The 21,421-nt window shown below is 43.5% G+C and overlaps 1 protein-coding gene across 1 annotated transcript; it reads left to right on the plus strand.

The window, feature by feature from the left end:
• The first annotated feature begins 1,142 nt into the window (after positions 1–1,142).
• On the plus strand, positions 1,143–15,693 carry OXTR (oxytocin receptor). The gene is made up of 3 exons (XM_006024143.2): positions 1,143–1,265; positions 1,651–2,843; positions 15,041–15,693. Exons 2-3 carry the CDS (start codon positions 1,916–1,918, stop codon positions 15,286–15,288), a joined length of 1,176 nt encoding a protein of 391 aa, XP_006024205.1. The 5' UTR covers positions 1,143–1,265; positions 1,651–1,915; the 3' UTR covers positions 15,289–15,693.
• The last annotated feature ends 5,728 nt before the right edge of the window (positions 15,694–21,421 follow it).

Here is a 21,421-nt window from a genome sequence, read left to right on the forward strand (position 1 = left end):
CTGAAACTCAAAGACCTTATCTTGGTTCTTTCTGTCATGGACAGAAAGAAGCTAGGAGCTGAAATCCCTTAGAAACAAAGCACGGGCGTACTCTGCTATTCAGTAAAAGCTTTAGTTATGATGGGCATTTTTCATTAGCTTTTGACATTCTTTTCCTGGTTTCTGATTGTCAACACAAAAGAGAGTAATTAATCTGCAGCTCCAGTTCACTCTAACAGATGGGGCACTTCTTAAAGGTCTCACCACAATCCTAAACTCTTACGTCAAGAAAACAACATCTCATCTAGTCCCTTCAAATCTTCCCATATGCATTTTACTGTTCTCAGCTACTCAGGGTGTGGGGAATGAGACAAACTCTTGTTTAAGAAAATAATGAGGTGGGATCAAAACCAAAAAAGGAAGAAAACTTAATAGAAACAAATAAAAAAAAACATTACACAGTGCATCTGACTTGCATTTAACTGTACTTGGGAGGAAATTCTATTATAGGTTTGCTAGTTATATACACATGCTTCTGCAAAGCCAGGATAATTTGAGTTGCCTGGGGTTTTGTGAAAGCAAGCAATTAATGTGCATTGACCCAATGGGAAAGATTAATTTTAATTCATACAATTATTTTGATTGTTTACTTGTTGATCGTTACTGCTCTTGCCCATTGTCCGGAAGATAAAGATTGCCCATATATAAAACATTGAGGCTTTCTTGCAGTGAGATAAGCAATAGCATGCAACTGCTGGGAGAAAAAGAGAGAGAACTTTATTTACACTATTTTTTCCATTTACTACGTTTTAATCTATTAGAAAATGAAGGCGCCAACGCTGACACAGTTTTTAATGCTGTAACTACCCCATTGTAAATCTCAAATAATGCCCGGTGCAGTGATATCACAGTAATTGATAGGCAAAATCCACTTCCCTGATCTTTAAATTATTCATTGTAGGAGTTGGTAAAGCACTGGCCTCTTGCATCCCCTCATGGATAAAGCTGGAAATGCAGCACTTGTACAGGACGTATATGCACTCCAACAGCAGTATATTTTATCCATGAGTGACTCCTAAAGGGCTGACTCTAATCTCCTCCTCTCCTCTCTCTCTGCTGCTTGCTTTCTTCTTGGATTCGTTTGAGAGCAAAGTTGTGGAGCAGCCAGGTGTCTTGCTGTGGGAGAACCTCACCTAAACTAGATCTTTTCTGGGCTCTTCTTTTAAACAGAAAACAGCAACTTCAGCCAGTAAAGCTGGGAGTTTTCAGAGGAGGAGCTGAGAAAGGTAAGATGGGACCTTCTGACTCTAACCTTTCGAGTTAGCTAAGTTTTCGATGGATCCATGTCCCCAGCTATACAGGTGTCTGTCACACAAAGCTAAGAAACACGAAAACCATCCTGCAGCTGGAGGAGGGGAATGCAGGGTACTAGTGATTCAGCATCTTGCCCTTACAGCTTTTGGTTGCTATAAAGTGAATTTGGGGGGAAGAGAGGGGGATCAATGAGAGGTTCCTGCAATGTAGACTTCAGTAGGAGAGAAACAAATCAATGCCGTGGAAGGCCCGGCACTGAATTGGCAGGCTGGGGAGTGAGAGGGAGATGCAGCTACTGAGAGAGGACAGGAATATTGATTTGCTGTAACGCCTTGCTTTGTTTCTGTTTGGGGGCAGGAGTTTGAGGACATGCCAAGTGCCTCCGTAGGGGGAGGAGTTGGATGCTAAGACCATCTCTGCCTCAGGAGGACTGAGCCTGCAGAACCTGGCTCCCTCTGGCTCATGCAGGAGAAAAGGGTGAGCTCCCAGATCAGCAGCTACCCACCACTGAAGAACTGAAAGCCATGGTCCTCAGCAAGGGGAGGCTGTAACCAGGACACGCACAAGACTTTCCCACCGGAGCTCCCTCTGCTGCAAAATAATACATGGGAAGGAGCTGGCCATGGAGAAGCTGTACTTTGCAGGGAATGACCTTTGGACTATCAATGGTTCGCTAGAAAACACCAGCCTGAGCCTGGAGAACCTGACTTATGGGAAGAACAGCACGACTGACCCCCTGAAGAGAAATGAGGACATGGCCAAGGTAGAGGTGGCAGTGCTCTGTCTCATCTTCTTCCTCGCCCTGACTGGCAACCTGTGTGTGCTGCTGGCCATCCACACGACCCGGCACAAGCACTCCCGCATGTACTACTTCATGAAGCACCTGAGCATCGCTGACCTGGTGGTGGCCATCTTCCAGGTGCTGCCCCAGCTCATCTGGGACATTACCTTCAGGTTTTATGGGCCAGACTTCCTCTGCCGCCTGGTCAAGTACCTGCAAGTAGTGGGAATGTTTGCTTCCACTTACATGCTCTTGTTGATGTCCCTGGACCGGTGCCTGGCCATCTGTCAGCCCTTGAGGTCATTGCACAGGCGGTCTGACCGGCTGTCTGTCCTCCTCACCTGGCTTCTCTGCCTGCTGGTCAGCATCCCCCAGATCCACATATTTTCCCTCCGGGATGTGGGCAATGGGGTGTATGACTGCTGGGCAGATTTCATCCAGCCCTGGGGACTCAAAGCCTACATTACTTGGATAACCTTGACAGTCTATATCATCCCTGTGCTGATGTTGAGTGTCTGCTATGGTTTGATCAGCTTCAAAATCTGGCAGAACGTGAAACTAAAGACAGCCCATGAGACCAACATGAGTTTGACCACCAACTCCAGTGGGGCAGCACTGTCCAGGGTCAGCAGCATCAAGCTCATCTCTAAAGCCAAGATACGGACAGTCAAAATGACCTTCATCATAGTTTTAGCTTTCATAGTGTGCTGGACTCCATTTTTCTTTGTGCAGATGTGGTCAGTATGGGACAAGAATGCTCCACAAGAAGGTATGGTTCTCCCTCATGTGTCTATACATGTGTACCTCTATACATGAACTGCATTTAAATATTAGGGTTGGTGATCAAAATAATGCATAATAATCCAATTGGGTAACTACAAAGGAGCAGTTATGGATCATATGACATGGGCGGTATCTAGGGATTTCAGATGTCAAGAGATCTTCCAGGTGAGGGGGGTGGGGGTGCAAAGATAGCCGAGGGGGAGATCTTAGATCTGCGAGTGTCTGAACTATGACACTTATTTTCTTCTGATTAAGCCAGGGCTAAGCAAGAACAAGATCAGCCCCTCAGACGCCTGGACTGAAAGTCTGCTAGAATCTGGGGATAGTTTCCTTCCCACTTTGCAAAGGCATTGCTAAAAGTGCACCTAATAGGCACTTCTTGGCTTGGTCCGTCAGTACTGCATGGCCATCACTGCTTGAGAGAGTCTCTGCTGGGAAGACTTCCTTGTGGGGCTGGATGCATCAGGTAGAAACCTAGTGGCAACTTGCTTATGAAGTTCCTTCTCTGTGATGTAAACCTTGAGTCTCCTGAAGGTTCAGGGGTTAAGCTTCATTATGAATCATGCCAGGAAATGGTTTCCCCTTTGTCAGGTTATCGGGCACTTCGCAGATGTACCCCTTGTTAGTATTGTTCTTTTAAAATAAAATATCATTTTAAGTGCTGAAATCTCAAGCACTTTAGGACTGATGTTAAATATATTAACAGCACAAAGCATCAGCAACCGGGGCATAGAGAGAACTGGAAGGAAACCACTACTGGCTTGGCACCTTTATTTCTTCATCTTCAAGCACCTTCTGCTCTTTTTTAGACCCCTTTCCTCTCTCTCTCATCTCCTCCCATCACTCTTGGTTCTTCATTGCCCCTCTCCCTGCTTTTTTTTCCACTTCCCTCTCTTTTTCTCTGCTTACTCCCTGTGCTGCTGTTTATTTTCTCTTTGGCTTTAACATTCTCCCCCTACGTTTCTAGCGATTTATCATTTGTTATAAAGTGAAGCTGTTTTTAAAGGACACAGCATCATTGATTTGCTATTTTTCACACAGGAACGCTGGTTGCCCCTGCTGTTGCTAATGTTGATGCCAGAGAGTGAAATCTCCCTTATCTTTCAATGCTCGTTCACTTTCAAAACCATTTCATCATTGGCGCTGACCTTTTGGGTGCTCTCTCAGCGCCTAGAGGTGAATTTTGTTCAGAAGTAGGAAGGTATAAAAGTATCATTTTGGGACTACATTTTTTTTAAATGCAGATACAGACTTTTAGCCTATCTCCATCTCTTAAAAAGGACTTTCTGCTCTTCTTGGTTTGGGAGAATAAAATAGAATAACAAAATAGCTTATAAGTATCTTCTCTTGTGCTACTAGAGACAGCCCACACCAGAGCAACTGGCCTTGCGGGGCAACTCACCTCCTGAGTTTATTCAGCATACCCTTCTGTCGGCTTTGAACTTCCTTCCAGTTGTAACTTGTTTTGTGGGAAAACAGGTCCTCAACAGTCGATTAGGAGATACAAAATTGAAACACAATTATCTTCAGTCTTTTCTCTCTTCCTTTAATGGGGCTGAAGGGATTAAAGCATGGGAACTTTGTCATGATTGACAGGATTTGCCTTTGGGTTTTTCACACACCTGATTCATACTGGCTGTTGCATCTGGTTTTTAGATGCCGCATGGGAGGGGAAGTGCCCACATTCCCTTTCACTGGATGTTAAACCGCTGATCCGAAAGACTTGCTAATTCCCTTGCAAAAAACCCTTTTGTTGAGCCCCAGAACCTGAGAGAATTGTAGAGGTGGATTCAAGTTCAGGATGGATGATTGCACACAAAATTGCTTCCTCAGCTGGCATGTTTGAACCCGTTTTTCTCATTTACACTCCCAATAACAGGATGCTGTGAATATTTTCAGTAAACAGGGGGAAGCAGACTTGAACCCTGCTGAGTTACTAATGCATTCTCCACTTTGATTCGCAGGCCAGGCTTGGGAGCTAGGCATCTTGTCCACACAGAAGTATGTTGTTTTAACTAGACCATTCAACACATAACAGGATTTCATAGTACAGGGGGTAAACTTGTTGCAAGCTGTATTATCAACAGGAGTGAAACCTAATGCGCATCAACAGTGAGAACTGACTCTCAGACTTCTAACTCCAAATCATAAGTGTCTTGACCTAAAGGAGCAACTCCTTTGACCAATAGCGATAGTTGCCTGTTATCCCCTCTGTGGTAAAGCCACTAGGCTAGGGACAGAAGTTACACATAAATTGGTTTAAGTGGTCAGAAACTGGTTTAAACCTGTAACAGAACAGAAGCTCAGTGCACATAAACCAGTTTCAAAATAGCTGAAACTGGTTTAAGATAAACCTCGTTGAATGTAGTATCAGACTTAATTGATTTAGGTCAAACCAGATTAGGAAACTTCTGTCCCAGACTCCTTCCTGGCTCAAGTTAAATCACAGTCCCCCAGCATCCCAGGATCCTTTGCAGCCCTGGGCTGGGCTGTGCTGTCTGCTCTAGAGAGCAGGGTTGGCTCTGCCCCTCTGCTCCCTAGCCGGAGCAGTGAGGACTGGCTGACAAGGGGGTGGGGGTGGGAAACCTGGCTGGGGACCACAGCCAAGTCTACCTGGGGGTGGGGGGTGCAGCTCCAGTCAGACTTTCCCTGCTGGAGCAGAGGAGACTGGCTGTGTGGGCAGGCAGGCTCAAGCAGAAGGGGGGGTGGTTAAATCCCCTCTCCCATTGGTATGGGACCTCAGCCGGGGTCTGCTTGGCAGGGGGTTGGCAGGAGACCAGCAAACTCCATCCCCTCCCACCTCTGGCAGAGACTGAGGCAAGCAGTTGATAGGGCAAGGGGGCATAATTCTTCTCAGCTTCCCCAGGCCATGGGGGAGGGGGAAGAGACTGGGGAATCAGGGCTGGACGGACTGGTCCCCTGCCACCTGTGAGCACAGAGCCAAGCCCTGCAGGACCAGACTGAGAGGTGGGAGGTGTTGGCAAGTATTTGGCACAATCGTCACACGTATGTGCTGGAGATGAAGCTAAGGGAACAGGAGAGTGTCCCGGACTGCTTGGGCTGCTGTGACCAAAGGAAGCAGAGAACTACATTTACATTATAAAGCAGAACCTGTAAGAGGTGGGAGACTGGAATACCTCAGCAGAGACAAAAGACGCTAAATGCATGAGAGTGCTGCCAAAGGTGCTATAGGACAGTGACAAGCATACCAATGTCAAGGCACCCAAAGGGGTGAAGGGGGTGCAAGTGTGCCTGTAAAAACCCAGGTAGAGATAAGGCTTGTGGGCTCTCTACTCCAATGCCTAAGACTACCTGCTGATTCCCCAAGAAGGACTTTCTGAACACCTGGCTGTAAGGAGACACTCTGTCCTTGGGATTACGTAAGATTGATGCAAGGCTTTGTCTTGTCTTTTTGGTTTATTATATTCCATGTAAAGTTAGACTAAGCTATGTGTGCTCGCACTGTGTTTTACTGGGCTGTATCTTAGCGTAAGCAAAGTTTTTTGGTTGTTCTTTGTTGTGGGCTTGAGGTTGCAAAGTGATGTGTTCAATACATGTTTGCTTCAGAGAAACTGTTCTTATTCAAACTTTTATGAATTCAATGCCACTACCTTTTGCCCCACCCACCCCCTCATCAGCCTGGCAGGGCTGCCTTCCCTGCATCTCAAGTGGGGGGCCAGAAGCCTGGCAGGCATTGCCCCCTGGCCCAGGCAGACCCAGGCTGGGGTCTCGTGTGGGCCAGGGAAGGGATTTAAAACCCCACCCTCCAGCATGCTGGCTCCAGGCTGGGCCCTGGCCACACCCCCTCTGCTCGAGGAGGAATGGGGGGAAAGCCTTGGACCTCCAGTCCCATCCCTTTGGCACTGGCTGGCAGGCTGGGAGGATGCTCTAGCATCCCCCAGCTTCTGGCCTGAGCCACTGCAGGCATGTGGCTGCATTTCCAGAATCAAAAGTGAATGTCATTCACTTGCTTCTTAGCTCAATCTCTGCAGTTTAGACTAACCTGAAAGACTGAATTGATCCAGCCTTGGGCTGTTTTACTGTCTGTACCTAGCTTAGAGGTGACAGCGCACACTTAGCTAGTGTGTTACATAAGGAGCTTGCCACTATTTTAACCCTTGGAATGCAGAGGATATTATCTCTCCTCTCCTGAGCAGGCATCCTGCTTCCCTCTTCACTCTGTTTCTTCCCAATAAGACCCATCCCGACTAAGTCCTGGAATATCCTTGCTGCCTCTCAGCATATGTTCCCCCTTGAATTGTGGAGTCTCAGCTCCATGTTTATGGAGTCTCAGCACCACTTTTCCTCTGTGGTGGTCAGTACTAGGGCAAATGCAAGAGCTGGACTTTATCCTCTTTCCACTTCCAAGTGATTGTGTATAACAAGAGCTTCACAGTCCCTGGGTAGATTTCTCTCTGGCAAGTTCAGCGCCTAAAATCACAGTCCCCAGCAGCAAATGCTTGCTGCTTCCAAGCCTGTAACTAGCATCAAGAGTGTGTTGGCAGAGCAGGCAGAAAAAGGAGAAACATGATCTTCATCATGCTAGGAACGGGGAGGTGGGTAACACAGACCCTACAAAGCAACACAATGGATGCATTTACATGTTCATTAATGCATCATAATTATGGCACATTATGTTTAGTACCTGTAATAACAGGTACTAATTTAGTGTGCCATAATTGACACTACTGTGCAGTAGTGCAGGTGCATGCTTTTTGTGTTGCTAATATGCAGTAGACTAATTCTACTTCACATTAGGGCATTACCGTGGTTTTTGCCTGCCATGCTATTGCATCGTAGAATTAGTCTACTGCACTTTTAGTGTCTCGTGTAAACGCACCCAGTCATATTTCCAAATGGTTCTAATGTTACCTGCTCCCTTTCACAACACATGTGAGTGGATTTTCTTCCAAAACCTTAGGACTTCCTCAATTTCTAGCCATTATCTATTTGTGAATTAGTTAGGATCCAAAGGCTTAAGTGCCCTTACCTACTTTGTATGACTGTCACACGTTTTATGGCATTGTTTTTTGGATTTCTTTTTCTTTGCACAAAGGATTGAACCTCAGATAGGATATAATCAAGATGTGTGCACAGAGGTGGAAGGAACCGTGGAATAAGAATTTAATCATATTCCATTCTACAAGGTCCTCAGTCTTCTTGAGCATAATGTCAGGAAAAGGAGGCTACACAAACAACAAGGAAGATATACGCATTGTATGCAAACCAAACACTTGTCTGATGCCTTTATTAGTGAGCCAGATGTTTTGGGGGAAACATATTGGAAAAGGCAGCATCTTGGGATGTTTGTTAATCAGCAACATATTTATCTTCCTTCATGTAGAAACGCAGAGAGTGCATCTCTGAAAAGGGCAATTATATTTGCACATAAATAAATAGCAAATGCAGTCCAAAATAATCCTCAGTAAGTATCCCTCAAACTTCAGATTGGGTTTTAAATCCTAAAGCACGTTGGGGGAAAGTGCATCCGAGCAATTAAGTAATGGATAATGAGCTGTGGTCTTCGTAAGCATAAAACTACCAGTCTTCTCTGAGCGTGTTTGCAAGTAGTAAAGGACTGTGCAGTTACTCCAGGCTGAAGTAAGATGGAAAGTGTCACCCTGCTGTGTTTCTCTTTGACTCCTTTCTGTGGAACAAGAAGAATATTTTTATTTTTGCCGTGAAAGCAAAAGCATTTCGATGTCACTTGCTCTGCGGTGTATGGAGTTATAGTGCCACCTGTAGGGTTAAAGGAGGCAACGATCGTACTGCTCTGATCAGGAGAAGTCATAAGATTCTGGTATGAGGGGTAGAGTGGACCTGAATTGCATGTTCTTGGTACATCAGATCTAAAGTTGATACAACTTCAAACAGGGTCCAAATCTCTGGCTTGACTGGTGGGGAGAGCTGGTCAACTTTTTCCTTTGAATTTAGATTTTTCTTTTATCAAGCAAGAAGTCTCCAGCCTCAAAATGAATAACTGGGTGAAATATCAAGGGTCTCTCTATATAGTGATTGTCTCTGGTACTTATCAGAGGTGTTTGTATATTTGAGGTGGGTAGACTGGTCCTACATGGAGATCAGAGAATTAGCCTGGCCATAGCTAGAGGTGAGATCTAGCTGGAAAATTCAAAGATCCTATATAGAGACTTAAGCCCATACATGAAGAGATTTAGGCCCAGCTCAAGTTATCTTCCATAAGAGCATAAAATACTTCCGGTTTCAGACTACTTGTCCCCTTATGTGATGATGTGACCCTTGTTTTTCTGTGACACTGGAAGACCTGTAGATCTGCAGCAGCTCATTGCTATCTCATGTAATTGTTGATTGCCTAACATCATTTCCATTTGTTGGACCACTTGTTCAGCTGTGAGTGAGAAAGGATGGGGACATCTACTAAATTGCCAGCACCTTCTTGCAACCTGTGGCTAGGCCTAGCTCCATTTAGCTTGCAATAGCCATTGATTTTGTAGAAATGAGAGATGGAATAGAAACCTCATCCTCTATCTAGCTAGATTGAACACTACAATTTATAATAATGACCAGCTTACACTAATACTTTGTAATTAAAGCCTAATGGTTCTCATCAGTAGATCTCAAAGTACTTTGAAATCTACTGATTTCAAAGTATTAGGGTTCTGCAAAGCGAGCCTTATTCAATTCGGATTCGGCTCGGTTTGGGGGACAGTGATTCAATTAGCTGATTTGGATCACTGTCCCCATTTGATTTGACTGCATCGGAATCTGAAGATTCAGTTCTGATTTGGAGAATCAGCAATTCGGCCATAGAGACAGCTTCATTTGTTTTTTCTACATACCTCAAGGTACCAGGCGTGGCTCGTGAACGCTGAGATGCTCTGAATCGAATCGGTGACCGAAGCTTCACAAAGCCCTACTAAGCATCATTATCCCCATTTTACAAATGGGGGAAACGTCAATCCAGAAAGCTCAAGTGATTGGCCAAAGGTCATTCAGTAAGTCAGTGGCAGAAGCAGGTACAGAACCTGCAAGTCTTCTGCGCTCCCAATTCAGTGCTCCCTCTGCTGGGTGATCTCACATCCCTGTCTTTCTGTGCATTTTCTGTTTCAGCTTGATGCAAGATGACAGCCCTGGGTGTAGTCAATAGGCTGCGTGGACGGGTTTCATACATCACTTCAAACAATGCAAAATGCTTTTGTGTTTAGCAGCTGTTTTCATGAAACATGACACTTCTCTGTTTTGGTAGCAGATGTTTCCATTTGCTGATGTTAGGAAAAATCAATCTGTGTAACAAGCCGTGTAAATATATGTTGGAGTTACATCAGTGCAGTCAGAATAGATATACTGCAAATCGGTTTAAGGTGTCCTTCCAATATCTCATATATTTTAATGACTTTCTTTCCCTGGAAACACTGTGGATAATATGCATTAGATATGGCATATTAATCATCAAATCAAAGATTGTTTTAAATGTCTGTAAAGCTCAGTAAGCAGATATGAAGTGGTACTTCCACAAAGAGCTTTGTATTTGACAGGATATTGTGATATTTTGCTTCTTGGTGTCACTCACTCATCTCTAACTGATGGTTATTTTCTTATCAGTTCCAACTGGAGTGAAAGGAAAATGAATTAATGACATGACTCAGTTTCAGTGGGTTAAATTCCATTTGGGACATTAGAAAGCTCTCAGACTTCAAGCAACTTTTAAATGCACAATAAGGGAATCCATTGTTCTCAAGCAATAATAGTGCAAGTACCTACTCCAAGGCAGTTCACCTAAAATATTTGTTAGATGTTTTCCTAACTGGTTCCTAAAAGCCCATACTGATGGAAATTTCACAAACATCCTAAGCAATCTATTTTAGTGTTTAACTGTCCTTACAATTATCCTTATCCTAAATACACCATCCCAATAAAAATAATGATAATCGATATTAATTTATATTTCTCTACCACTTTTCACAGCAGTGATCTCAAAATCGTTCTCTAGATCCGGCACACTGCTTAAAGATTGGTAGTTAGGCACGTTAGTCTGAGGTTAGGCAGATGCAGCATAGATAAGCACCCTATTGACTAAATAAGGTATATAAAGAGCATAAACTTTTGTGAACTTGAGCTCACTTTATCAAATGCTGTGAAAGGACAAGCACAGAGCAGTGTACAAAGCAGGGGGTAGTGATTTGAATACAAAAGGTGGGAAGGGGAGAGAGAGGAAAGGTGGGAATGGACAGAAGGCCAGGTATGGGAGAGGTATACAAGCAAAGAGCCTTTACTAGGAACAAAGGGTGTGTGTGGGGGTGTGTGTGCATACTATATATCTTATTTAGTTAATCTATAAGGTACAGATCTATCCTGCCTTTTACATTGCTGAAACCCATATTCCTATTACACCACTGAAATGCAGCCACTTCTGGAGTGAAGAGCATAACAGTAAGGTAAAGAGAAGTTTTGACTGTGGGCAAATAGTAAATTTCCTAGAAAAAGGTTATTTGGGATCTTCAACATTCATACTAAGAAGAGGGGGTAGTTTGTGAGGCCTGCCACATAGTTTTTAAGACTTGCCATGAAACTAATTACCTTGGAAGAATGAAGAGTGAATCAGCGATGGCTGGATTTTTAAAACAGATTCGAGGAACTTGAAACATTTCACCTCTTCTGCTTAGTATTCATAAGCAATTCCCTCTGGCTTTTTTTTAGACCATGCTTTAAACACTAACCTGTTGGATTAGACATCACAAGGGAAAGAATTATATAGGACTTGGTTAAAAGTGAACCAAGAAACTTTTAGTCATTTTCATTTAAGATGAGAGAGGATAGTAGATTTTTACACAGGCAAAAAGGAAAGGGGAATTGAGATAAAGTAAACATCTCAATTGTAGACAGCTATACAATGAAGCTACATGCATTATAGCTGACATTTATAGTTGTGAAATGTATGTTGACCTCCATAGTCATTAGCAAAGCTTTTAAGATAAACCTATCAAAGATAATTGAATTCTGGCGAGGATCAATTTCTGTGCGAGATTCCATTCCCCCGACTTTGCATGCGTGCCTATAAATCTTATGACCCTTTGGAGACAGGTACCACTGATGTCCGTGTGCTAAAGGACCCTCATTGTTTTATGACTGCCAAAGCAATATTTATAGCTTCAGCCCTTAGATACTCATTTTCTGAAGGGCTTTTTTGCCATCATTGACAAATTAACGAATATGCAAAGATATGCACGAGTCGACACCATCCTGAGTCAGAGCTAGATAGAATAGGTCTTTTTTTGTCAAAACAATATGTGTGGTTGAAAAAATGAGGTCTTGATAATGATATAATTCTTGCTGAAGTGTCAATACTGTCAACATTTTTCTTATTAGTAACTTTTAAAACAAACAAACAAACAGAAAGGAATTCCTCATTCCCTTTGGCTTTCTCCCTATTTTTCTCAGTGGAAAAAACAAAATAGCATACAAGTAAAGAGTTAGTAAGTGAGAGTTTTTCCTTTTTTGGTGTCTCTTTCTCTGAAGAAAGGAAAGGGGGGAAGCAGTAAGAGAAATAGAAATGGAAGCAACAATTCAAAATGTTTTTCAAAACAAAATGAACGTTTTTATTCCATAACATTTTCCATGATGAAATGGGGGGTGCGGGGAAGGAAGGAATGGGAAAAGTTGTGAAAGCCTTGGAATGAAACAAACTTTCCTGGTTTTTGCATCCTTTTAGGTGCAGACAGAAGTTACATTTTTTGCATGGTCGGGCCCCTGAAAGTGCTCTATAGCCATGCCATGAGACACGTGCATGGCTGAAGAGTGCTTTGAATGAGGCCAGTCGTGCAAAAACCTAACCCTCCTCTAATGAGGTATCAGATGAAGGTGCTCCACTTTAGAGTACTTTAGGGTTTATTTTTTGTACAATTGGAGCTGGGCTGATGCAGCCCAGCCCTGCCCCCGGGGCTGTCATCAGGAAGGGAGGGACAAGCCAGCAGCATTAAGCTTATCCTTTCATGAGCTGCTGGCTTGTCCAGCCTGAGCTGCAGGGGGTAAGTGGTGGATTGGAGCCCCCCACCTCACTCCCTCTTCTAGCCCCCATGGTTGGGGTACTGGGGAGAGCTGGGCCAGGCCCATGAGGCAGGGGGGCTTTGATCTACCCCCTGCCCCCTCCAGCTCAGGCCAGGCAAGCCAGCAACTCATGAAAGGAGCAGCTCGCTGCTGCTGGCTTGCCCCTCCTTCCTCCTCCTCTACCCCCCCGATGACAGCCCCAGAGCTGGGGGTGGCAGGGCTGGGGAGAGGGGTGGATCCTTGGTTTGCTAGGCAGGCTTGATGCCCTCTCCCCACCCCCATCCAACAGGGGAGTTAGATTGGGGTGGTCTGTTAGGTTGCGGGGGAGGAGGGGGCACTTGTAAAGCGCCACGAGTTAGAGCAGGGGCCTGAACATCTGTCAGTGCCCTTGGTGAACTCTTTCTCTTGTTCCTCTAACCCTGCTCTCCCCATTTTGACCATCTCTGCTGTTGGTGAAGTTCTCACAGCGCTAGGCCTCATACTTTGCATTTCTATCTAGGCAAAACTAGCCATGCACAGTTGCCTCTGGAATATATCAAAGTCAGGATGCGAGAGCTTATGTAGCGGTGTGGCTGGATGCCAGGTAGCTATTACTTGAGGAATTTGATGTGTACTTGCTATGGGTTGTGAGTAGATATGCAGTCAGTCTGACTGAAGGTAGAAGCGACTGGAGTAGGTTCAACCTCGTTCATAACTGTGTAAATGGAACGCTGTGCTATTAAAGGGTAAAAGCAACTGCCTCAATGTGACTCCTATAAACTATGACTAAATCTTTTCTTTTTTTTTTTAATTTCTATTTCTGGGGGTTGGCTTGGTATTTCCTTTGTAAAATATAGCTTCTCCTTGCCCCCTGCCTTGTTGCTGGTATAAGCACAGAAGACAAGCTGTGAATAAGAAACCTTGTTTATTAGACCGTTCCATTTTCAGCCTCTGGGCCAGCGGGCAGATTTAACTCCCATGTACTTTGTCTTTTTGGGCTTAATGAACCTTATCTAAGGACTCCCAATCGCTTCAGAAGGCTTTGGACCAGACCCCATGAGCGTGAAATGACTTCAGTCATTGTAGGAGATGTTGATGTCTGCCCATGTAGGCCTAGGTGCCCTTTGCATCCATAATACTGACTTCTGAGTGTTTGGAATGTGCTAGGGCTCCTGAAATACCAGTAATGACTTGATTATCTTTATCATTCATACATAAAAACTCTCTCTCAGAAATTGCACTTCTGCAGTTGCAGATTTAACTCCCCTTATGTTTTCAATGTACAGACCTCAGCTGCAAGGAGAATAGCCAATTATTCTGTGTGCTTTGGAAACAAAAAATCAATTGGATGCATTTGCTTCTGGTACATTGCCATCTGCCTCCACTTTCTACTCCCTTGAATTAACTGTACATTGAAGAATCATGATCACACAATCAGACTTCATTACACAAATTGAAATAACCATAATTTCCAAAGTTTTGCATGACACTCTTCCTATTTTAATGGAGAATCGCTCTAATCAGGTTACCGGAGTGTGAACATACCTATGTGAAAGCATGGAGAAGTGCAATCTCATTCTCTTCAGACTATAGACTGAGTAAATAAAATGATCAGAGATGTCTAAACTGCCTGATGTGGGAATAGGTAGCGTCTTCCTTGTGTTTCCATCTTTCTCCCTATCTTCTTGATATCACAACATCTAGAGAGCTTATTCCTTCCTCCCCAGTCAGATAACAGCAAATGGTCAGAGTGGATCTGAGTTCTGGTGTTTTGGCTGTCCAGTGAAATATGTCCAGCATTGCAAAAAATAATTTGGGGTTGAAGAAAACTTAAAAATATATATAACTTAAACACTGACTTTTTTATTCCTCATGTTTTTCATCATTTGTTCATCAAACTCAGCAGCAGGGTATTTTTGCTTAAAAGGGACACTGGTTTTTCTTAGCTGGAATATAGATGGGTTCATTGGCATATAGTCATGATATTAAGTCAGGGGGGCCAGGCCCACAGATTTGTGATTTGGGGTAGTCAAGCTTGGAGGTTGGAGTGGACTCCAGGGATCAGGGTCTCCGAAAGCCATCATTACTTCCTGTTGGATACGCCCAGCTTTTCCTGCCTTTGTCGGGAGTTTCCCTGAGTGGCACTTTAATATTTCTTTTGTGTTTTCATCTGTTTTGCAGCTTCCCCATTTATCATTGCCATGCTCCTAGCAAGTTTAAACAGCTGTTGCAATCCCTGGATCTACATGCTTTACACAGGCCATCTCTTCCATGACCTTATGCAACGGTTCCTCTGCTGTTCTACCCGTTACTTAAAATCCCGGCAAAGATGTGACCTTAGCGGCAGCAAGAAAAGCAACTCCTCCTCGTTTGTCCTGAGTCGTAAGAGCTCCAGTCAGAGGAGCTTCACGCAACCTTCTATGGCATAAAGACTCATCCAGGACAGTTTAGACTTCAATACCACTTTGCTCTGTCTTCAGCATCTATTTGTACAAAGGCTGATTCAGAATGTATGGCGGTTCTTATGTGTGTACATATATGTATGTGCGTGTGTGCGATTGTATGCGTGTGTTGAATTTTTTATTTATCTGAGGCAGGAAGAAGAAAAGAACTTCTGTAGTCAAAAGTCTGGTATGGAATAGGTACTTTAATTGGGTTTAATTCAGTGGACAAGATCCTGAAGCCTTTAGTCACTGAAATCAATGGGGTTTTTACATAATGACTAAGTATCAACTGTGACATCTTACTTACCTGACTAGGCTTACTGAAGTTGATGAATCAAAGTTATTACTCCCAAGTTTAAGGGGATATTACTGAGTTGCAGCAGAGCTGATCTACAAAAACTGAGTTCTCTCTGGACTATTCTTACTCAGGTGAGTATTGCTCATTGATTTCAGCATGAGCATTGGTATGGGCACATGAACAAGTTATCCTAAAGTAAGTTAGAAGGTGGACATCCAGCATATCATCTACTTTGCAGCAATGGACTATGTGCACAGTCTTATTCTGTGGTAAATGTAGATGTAGTTTGCCTCACATTCATTGAGAGGAAAGCTGTTTTGCAGGTACTATGAGATATCTTGTTAACAGGTCTTCAGTGTGTATAAGGCCTTGCAGGATCCTGACTTAGGTCCTTGTATAAAAATAATACCCACTGACTTCAAGAGAGTATTGGCTCAGTAAAGATATAGGGGTTTGATTCTGCAGCAACTTATGTACACGCTTAACTTGAAGAATCTCAGTTGGCCCCATGCACTTCAGTGGGACTATTCACGTGGTTCAACTTAAGCATGTGCATAAGTGATTGTGGGATCATGTGTTTGTTCAATAACACGTGTACTAATTATGTTCAAAAGCTTTCTCTAAGATGGTGAAATCTGGTGTCCATCAAACTCAATGGCAAAACTCCCATGGATCTTCCTGGGTCCAGGATTTTATTCTTCAGTTATTGTATATATTATTACATCACTATAATTTTTTTCCTGTAAGGCACAAGATTCATGCTTTTGGCATGAATTTTTTAAAGTATTTTCTTGTAAATGAAATTGTATTAATTCAGCTTCAAGGAAAGCGCAAGCTCTGTAAAAAAAAAAAAAAAAAAAAAAAAAAAATGGAGGAAACTTAGTGGAAAAAATGCTTCATAGTAATATATCCATTGTACTGAATGCTTTTGTTTAGACCCATGCACCAACACTTATAAACTATTCAGCCTTTTATTATATGGGCATAAGGTTAGTATGGACACAATTTTTGGAAACGGCAAATACATATGGCAAGATCCTGCTCCCAGTGACATCAATGTAAGTTTCCTTTTGGATTCAATGGCTGCAGGATTAGTCAACCTGAAGACTGATCCTTCTAACCTTTGCTCATGTGATCAGTCCTTTCTTATGTGAGTAGTTCCCAAATGAATGAGACTGCTTGCCTAAGCAATGATTACACATGGGCAAAGGTTTATGGGATTTGAACCTGTATCTTTGGAACAAATATAAATACTTCATGTAGAAATGTACTGGTTTTGTTTGTTCATTGTTGTTCACAGATCCATTTTCAGCTTTCAGATTTCTAGGTTTGGTTGTGGTGTTCATTTAATTTTCACTGACTTTTAAGCACAATTCCACAAGCTGATCAAATATGGAGTACTTATTCCTCCTTTGTTTGCTTTTCTGGTTTAAGGTTTCTTATACACCAAAGTAGTGAAGTATTGGAGTGCGGCACTTAAAAAAAATTCCTTGAGTATAATTGGGTAATGTTTAGATTTTTTCCATATCTGCACTGCCCAAGGAAAGGAATGTAATTTTACTTTAAAGGTTTTATCATAATCATTGACAAAATTCTATTTTAATACATCTAGAAATATAAGGCTTCATTTGTCACCACTGAGTCCTCATTTTAAGCTGGTTAAAATCCATTCATTTCAATGTGCTTACAGCAGTGCAATGGTGTGATCAGATTACTATAGCAGTGAATCAGTTCCATCTCTGCATTATAGTCCAGTCCTGAAATTGCTGTAGGACAAATTTCAGATTCATTTTTCAGGCAAAACTCAAAGGTTATTTTGGCTGAGAAAAGATCAGCCTTAGATAACAATTTTGTGAGATTGGAAAGGGAGCAATAATTAGTAGGGCTGTGCAAAATTTCAATGGATGTTTCATTTCGAAGGTGCTTCAACGCGTTTTGAGCTCAAAACACTGAAACTGAAACGAAACGCAAGGCTTCAAAACAACTTTGAAATGAAACGAGGGCACTCAAAACATTTTGAAAATTTTGAAGAGTTTTGAAGCTGAGCTTGCAGGGAAATACAAACTAAGGCGAGGGAGGGGAAGGAGGGGGGGAAGGACTGCTCTCATATTGACTGTGTAGCTGGCCAGTGATGGTGATCCTTCCCGGAGGTCACTTCCAATCCCAGTGCTCTGGGGGAGGGACAGAGAAGCAGCATAAAAGCATTGTTTGAAATTAGCTTTGTCAGCCGTGCCTTTGTCAGCTTACTGAGCTGTGTCTTCTAGGAGCATCAGGAAGGCTCTTGCTTCCTACTTGCTAGTCTGTTCCTAGCAAGTGGGATCCAATACTTTCCAAAATACCCTAATACCCTTTCCTAATCCATTCCTTTCAATTTATTCCTCCCCCAAAATCTTCTTTTTTTTTTGTTATTCTCTGTAATTTTTCTCCACATAAAAGAAATCTGTGTTTTCCCTGAAAGCTGGCAGGCTTCATGGCCCCACCAGGGGCTACTATGCCTACAGTTTTCATTCCCCTGTGCCTTCACACTCATACGTCATGAGTTTTGCTCTGAACAGTTTGAGGTGTGGTTTCTCAGGAACCCATGTACCTATCTCCTTGAAACTTGACAGGCTTTGTGGCCTCAGCAGGGGCTACCACCCCCACTGTTTTCATCTGAATCAGGCAAGAAATGGCAAAGTTATAGGCATTTTTGTGATTCCCCATTATAGCCTGTGGGCGAATGCCAAAACGCATCGAAACAGCAAAACAGTTTCGGTGAAACAAAACGGAAGAGTGCTTCGAAACAGCAAAACACCGTTTCTTCAAAACGGTGGACCTGAAATTGAAACAAAATCTTGCCATTTTGCGCAGCCCTAATAATTAGGCATTATAGACAACGTTTTGAAGCCATTATTTAGTCACAACTAAAGTCCATTGATGCCAGCGGGAGGTTTGCTCTGAGTAACGGCTCAGAGGGAAGGTCAGATGTTGGCTTTCCATACCCAGTACACCAGGAAATATAAACCAGTGCAAGACTCCCAGGAAAAATATGGAATGGATGGAAGGAAGAGTGGAACAAAACCCACAGTGGACCTGGATTCTCCACTGCTCTGTTCATTGTGGAGTCATTTACACCTATGCCCAGTGGTACTAACATATCGATCCCAGCAGGATGGGGATGCTTGACATTCACCTTTGGTGTAGTGGACAAGGCAGTGGAAAATTGGGTTTCAGCAGGGCAAATTAGTTCCAGCAGAGTGCAGTGCTGATGCAGCCAAATGTTTCTGGTACTTGCATTTCTCCATACAGAACTGCATTGTGACATGTAGACATACCTATTCAGTCCCTTGCCCTTCAAATAAGAAGGGAGATGAATGTTCAGTTTGTAGAGAGTAGCTGGAAATCACAACATGCAGTCTGGGCTGCCCAGTTTGGAGTACTATGTGGTGGGATTTGGGGCTTTGGTTGGGCTCAGTATAAGGATTGGTTTCTGACTTGTCCCAGCATTTGTGCATCATCCCATTTGGGTTTTGGTTTGACCCTTTCTGTAGTTTGAACAAAGAACAAATGCTTTGAATTCTTGCAGTTAACTAGATGCAAATCCCATGCTGACATTTACAGCCTTTCATCTGTTTGCCCCTTGGCTGCATCAGCATCCTGCGTATTATAGGAAGTGACGGGTGATCTTTCCAGAAATGGTTTGCAAACAGGAAGTCACAGAACTGACTCTGATTATATTTTAATGCTAGGGAATATTAGAGCCAAAGCTAGATACAATCCTACAACCGAGAGAGTCGGCTTACTGCCCCTCATGGGATCTCTGTATTGAGGGGAGCAGTGCAGAGAAAGAGCAGCCAGCACCGGTCCACTCTGCCTTCTTTTCGTAGTAAATGATTAATACTAGGGCAGGCATGGGGTATGGCTAGAGCAGGGTGTACAGCATACGGCCTGTGAGCCACGTGTGAACGACCAAGGCAATCCCAGTGGTCTGCCCTATTTATTTATTAAACCACTCTATTAAATGAACAATTTGAAAAGCAAAGCAGTGAGTCTTGTATCCTTGCTGTGTGGTGCTTTATTAGTCTGTGCCTGTGCTTGCATGTGTGGTCAAGTTTCCTGGTTGTGAAAGTGCTGAGGGCTTACAAATGAGCAGAGCAGACAGCACTAGCGGTGTCCCACCAGCGCACCTGGCAAGTGGCCCTTGAAGCCATTGCTCTGACATCTTGCCCTCCTTCGTCCTCATGCACACACAAGGTGCCAGGCAGCAAGGCTGGAAGGGGGAGGATAAACCACTGGAAAAGCATGTGATGCACCTGGCCTCCTCCATCCTGCAGGTGGAAAAGCTCTGGGGAAGCCACTATTCACTGCCCATGGGATTGTGAAGCCCTTTGGCTGAATTGCCTTAAAATGGATGCTTCCTGACATCCCCTGTGCCTGAAATGGCCAACGTTAGAACCCCTCACATAAAGCGAAGGGAGAAGAAGCAAAATGTGGTACAAGAGAAAATGCCATCCATTGCCCTTGAAATGGTTTGGAAAGAACAGTAGTTCACGCACAACGTGGTATAGGTTGCACGCAGGCCTTTCCAGTTCTTCAAGGCAATTACCTAAGAGCATGGCCATGGGATGAGATTAGGCTTTTCAGATTCAAGCCAATCATCATCAGAACAAAACACTCAGAAAATTCCTTGGGTCACTTTTTGTTATAACTTTTTATTACAATGAGAAAACTTAAAAAAAAAAAAAAAAAAAAAAAGAGAGCAAAATTCTCAGATAGATTTTTTTTTCCACCGGATGCCCTTATTTTTTGGGTTAAAAAAAAAAAAAAAAAAGAGAGCAATATTCTCAGATAGATTTTCTTTTCCAGCAGATGCACTTATTGTTTGGGTTTTTTCCTCATTGATTGCTCCTTTTTAATGGGTAGGAGTGTTTAGTGCTCTCACTATGGAACATACAGCCCAGTCCCCAAAGTCATCGGTAGCACCAGTAGAGACTTAGGCTGTTGGTAGTCCCTGCAGTATAATCAGGAGAGAATTTGGCTCCTGGTACTTCAGGGAAGCCTGAAGTGAGCAAGACAGCATGAATCCTGTCACAAGTAGTGGCGGGACAATGAGATGGTTCACACCCTGCTTCAGCAAAACACTTGGAGCTAGAGCCCACAGGGACTTAATTCAGATGCTGCGGCGTCTGATTTTGAGCCGCCTGCCGCAAAGCGTGGAGTCCAGAACCAAGTCCAGCGCATGGGAAGAGCTAGGCCACGTTTACACAGCAAACCTGCCAGGCCTGGCATCAATACTCTCAAGCACATGCTGCCACTTGATGGGGCAGTGCATGGGTAGGCTGGTGTGAATGGGGAAGAGGCAGCTAATTAGCATTCTCATGTGCCCATGCTAATTTGTCAATCCCAAAACACATGGATGCAGATACTTTGCTTCTGGAACAGCACAGCATGCTTGAAGATGCTCCTACCAGGCCACTGAATTTACCAGGTAAATACGGGCTAAGACATCTCAGGATGCTGATCTCCAAGCTCCACTTGCTGACCAGGAGCTTTGTAGCCAACAGATGGTTTCTGTGTATTTTCTAACGACTGTTTGCCATAGAGCAGGGTCCGTCGGTACCTACCCAGAATAGTATCTCACCTGGTGGTCAGGACACTTCCCTGGGAAGTAGAAGACATATCTTTGACCCCGACCCCTGCGCTGAGCAAGTAGGTTAATCCAGGTGTCCCAATGACCAGGTGAGTCCACTAACCACTAGGTTCCTGTATAAAAAACAGCCATCTTCCTTCAGCTGTGTTTGAAGAAAAAGCTCCTACTTTTGTCTTTGGTGATGATCCTAT

This window comes from Alligator sinensis, unplaced genomic scaffold (genome assembly GCF_000455745.1).
Source record: "Alligator sinensis unplaced genomic scaffold, ASM45574v1 scaffold451_1, whole genome shotgun sequence".
Lineage (NCBI taxonomy): Eukaryota > Metazoa > Chordata > Crocodylia > Alligatoridae > Alligator > Alligator sinensis.

Excerpts from the sequence above, each read along its gene's own strand:
- OXTR (XM_006024143.2), top strand. The coding sequence starts at position 1,916 with ATGGAGAAGCTGTACTTTGCAGGGAATGACCTTTGGACTATCAATGGT. Across the intron at positions 2,844-15,040 it reads CAAGAATGCTCCACAAGAAG|CTTCCCCATTTATCATTGCC; the intron begins GTATGGTTCTCC and ends TCTGTTTTGCAG.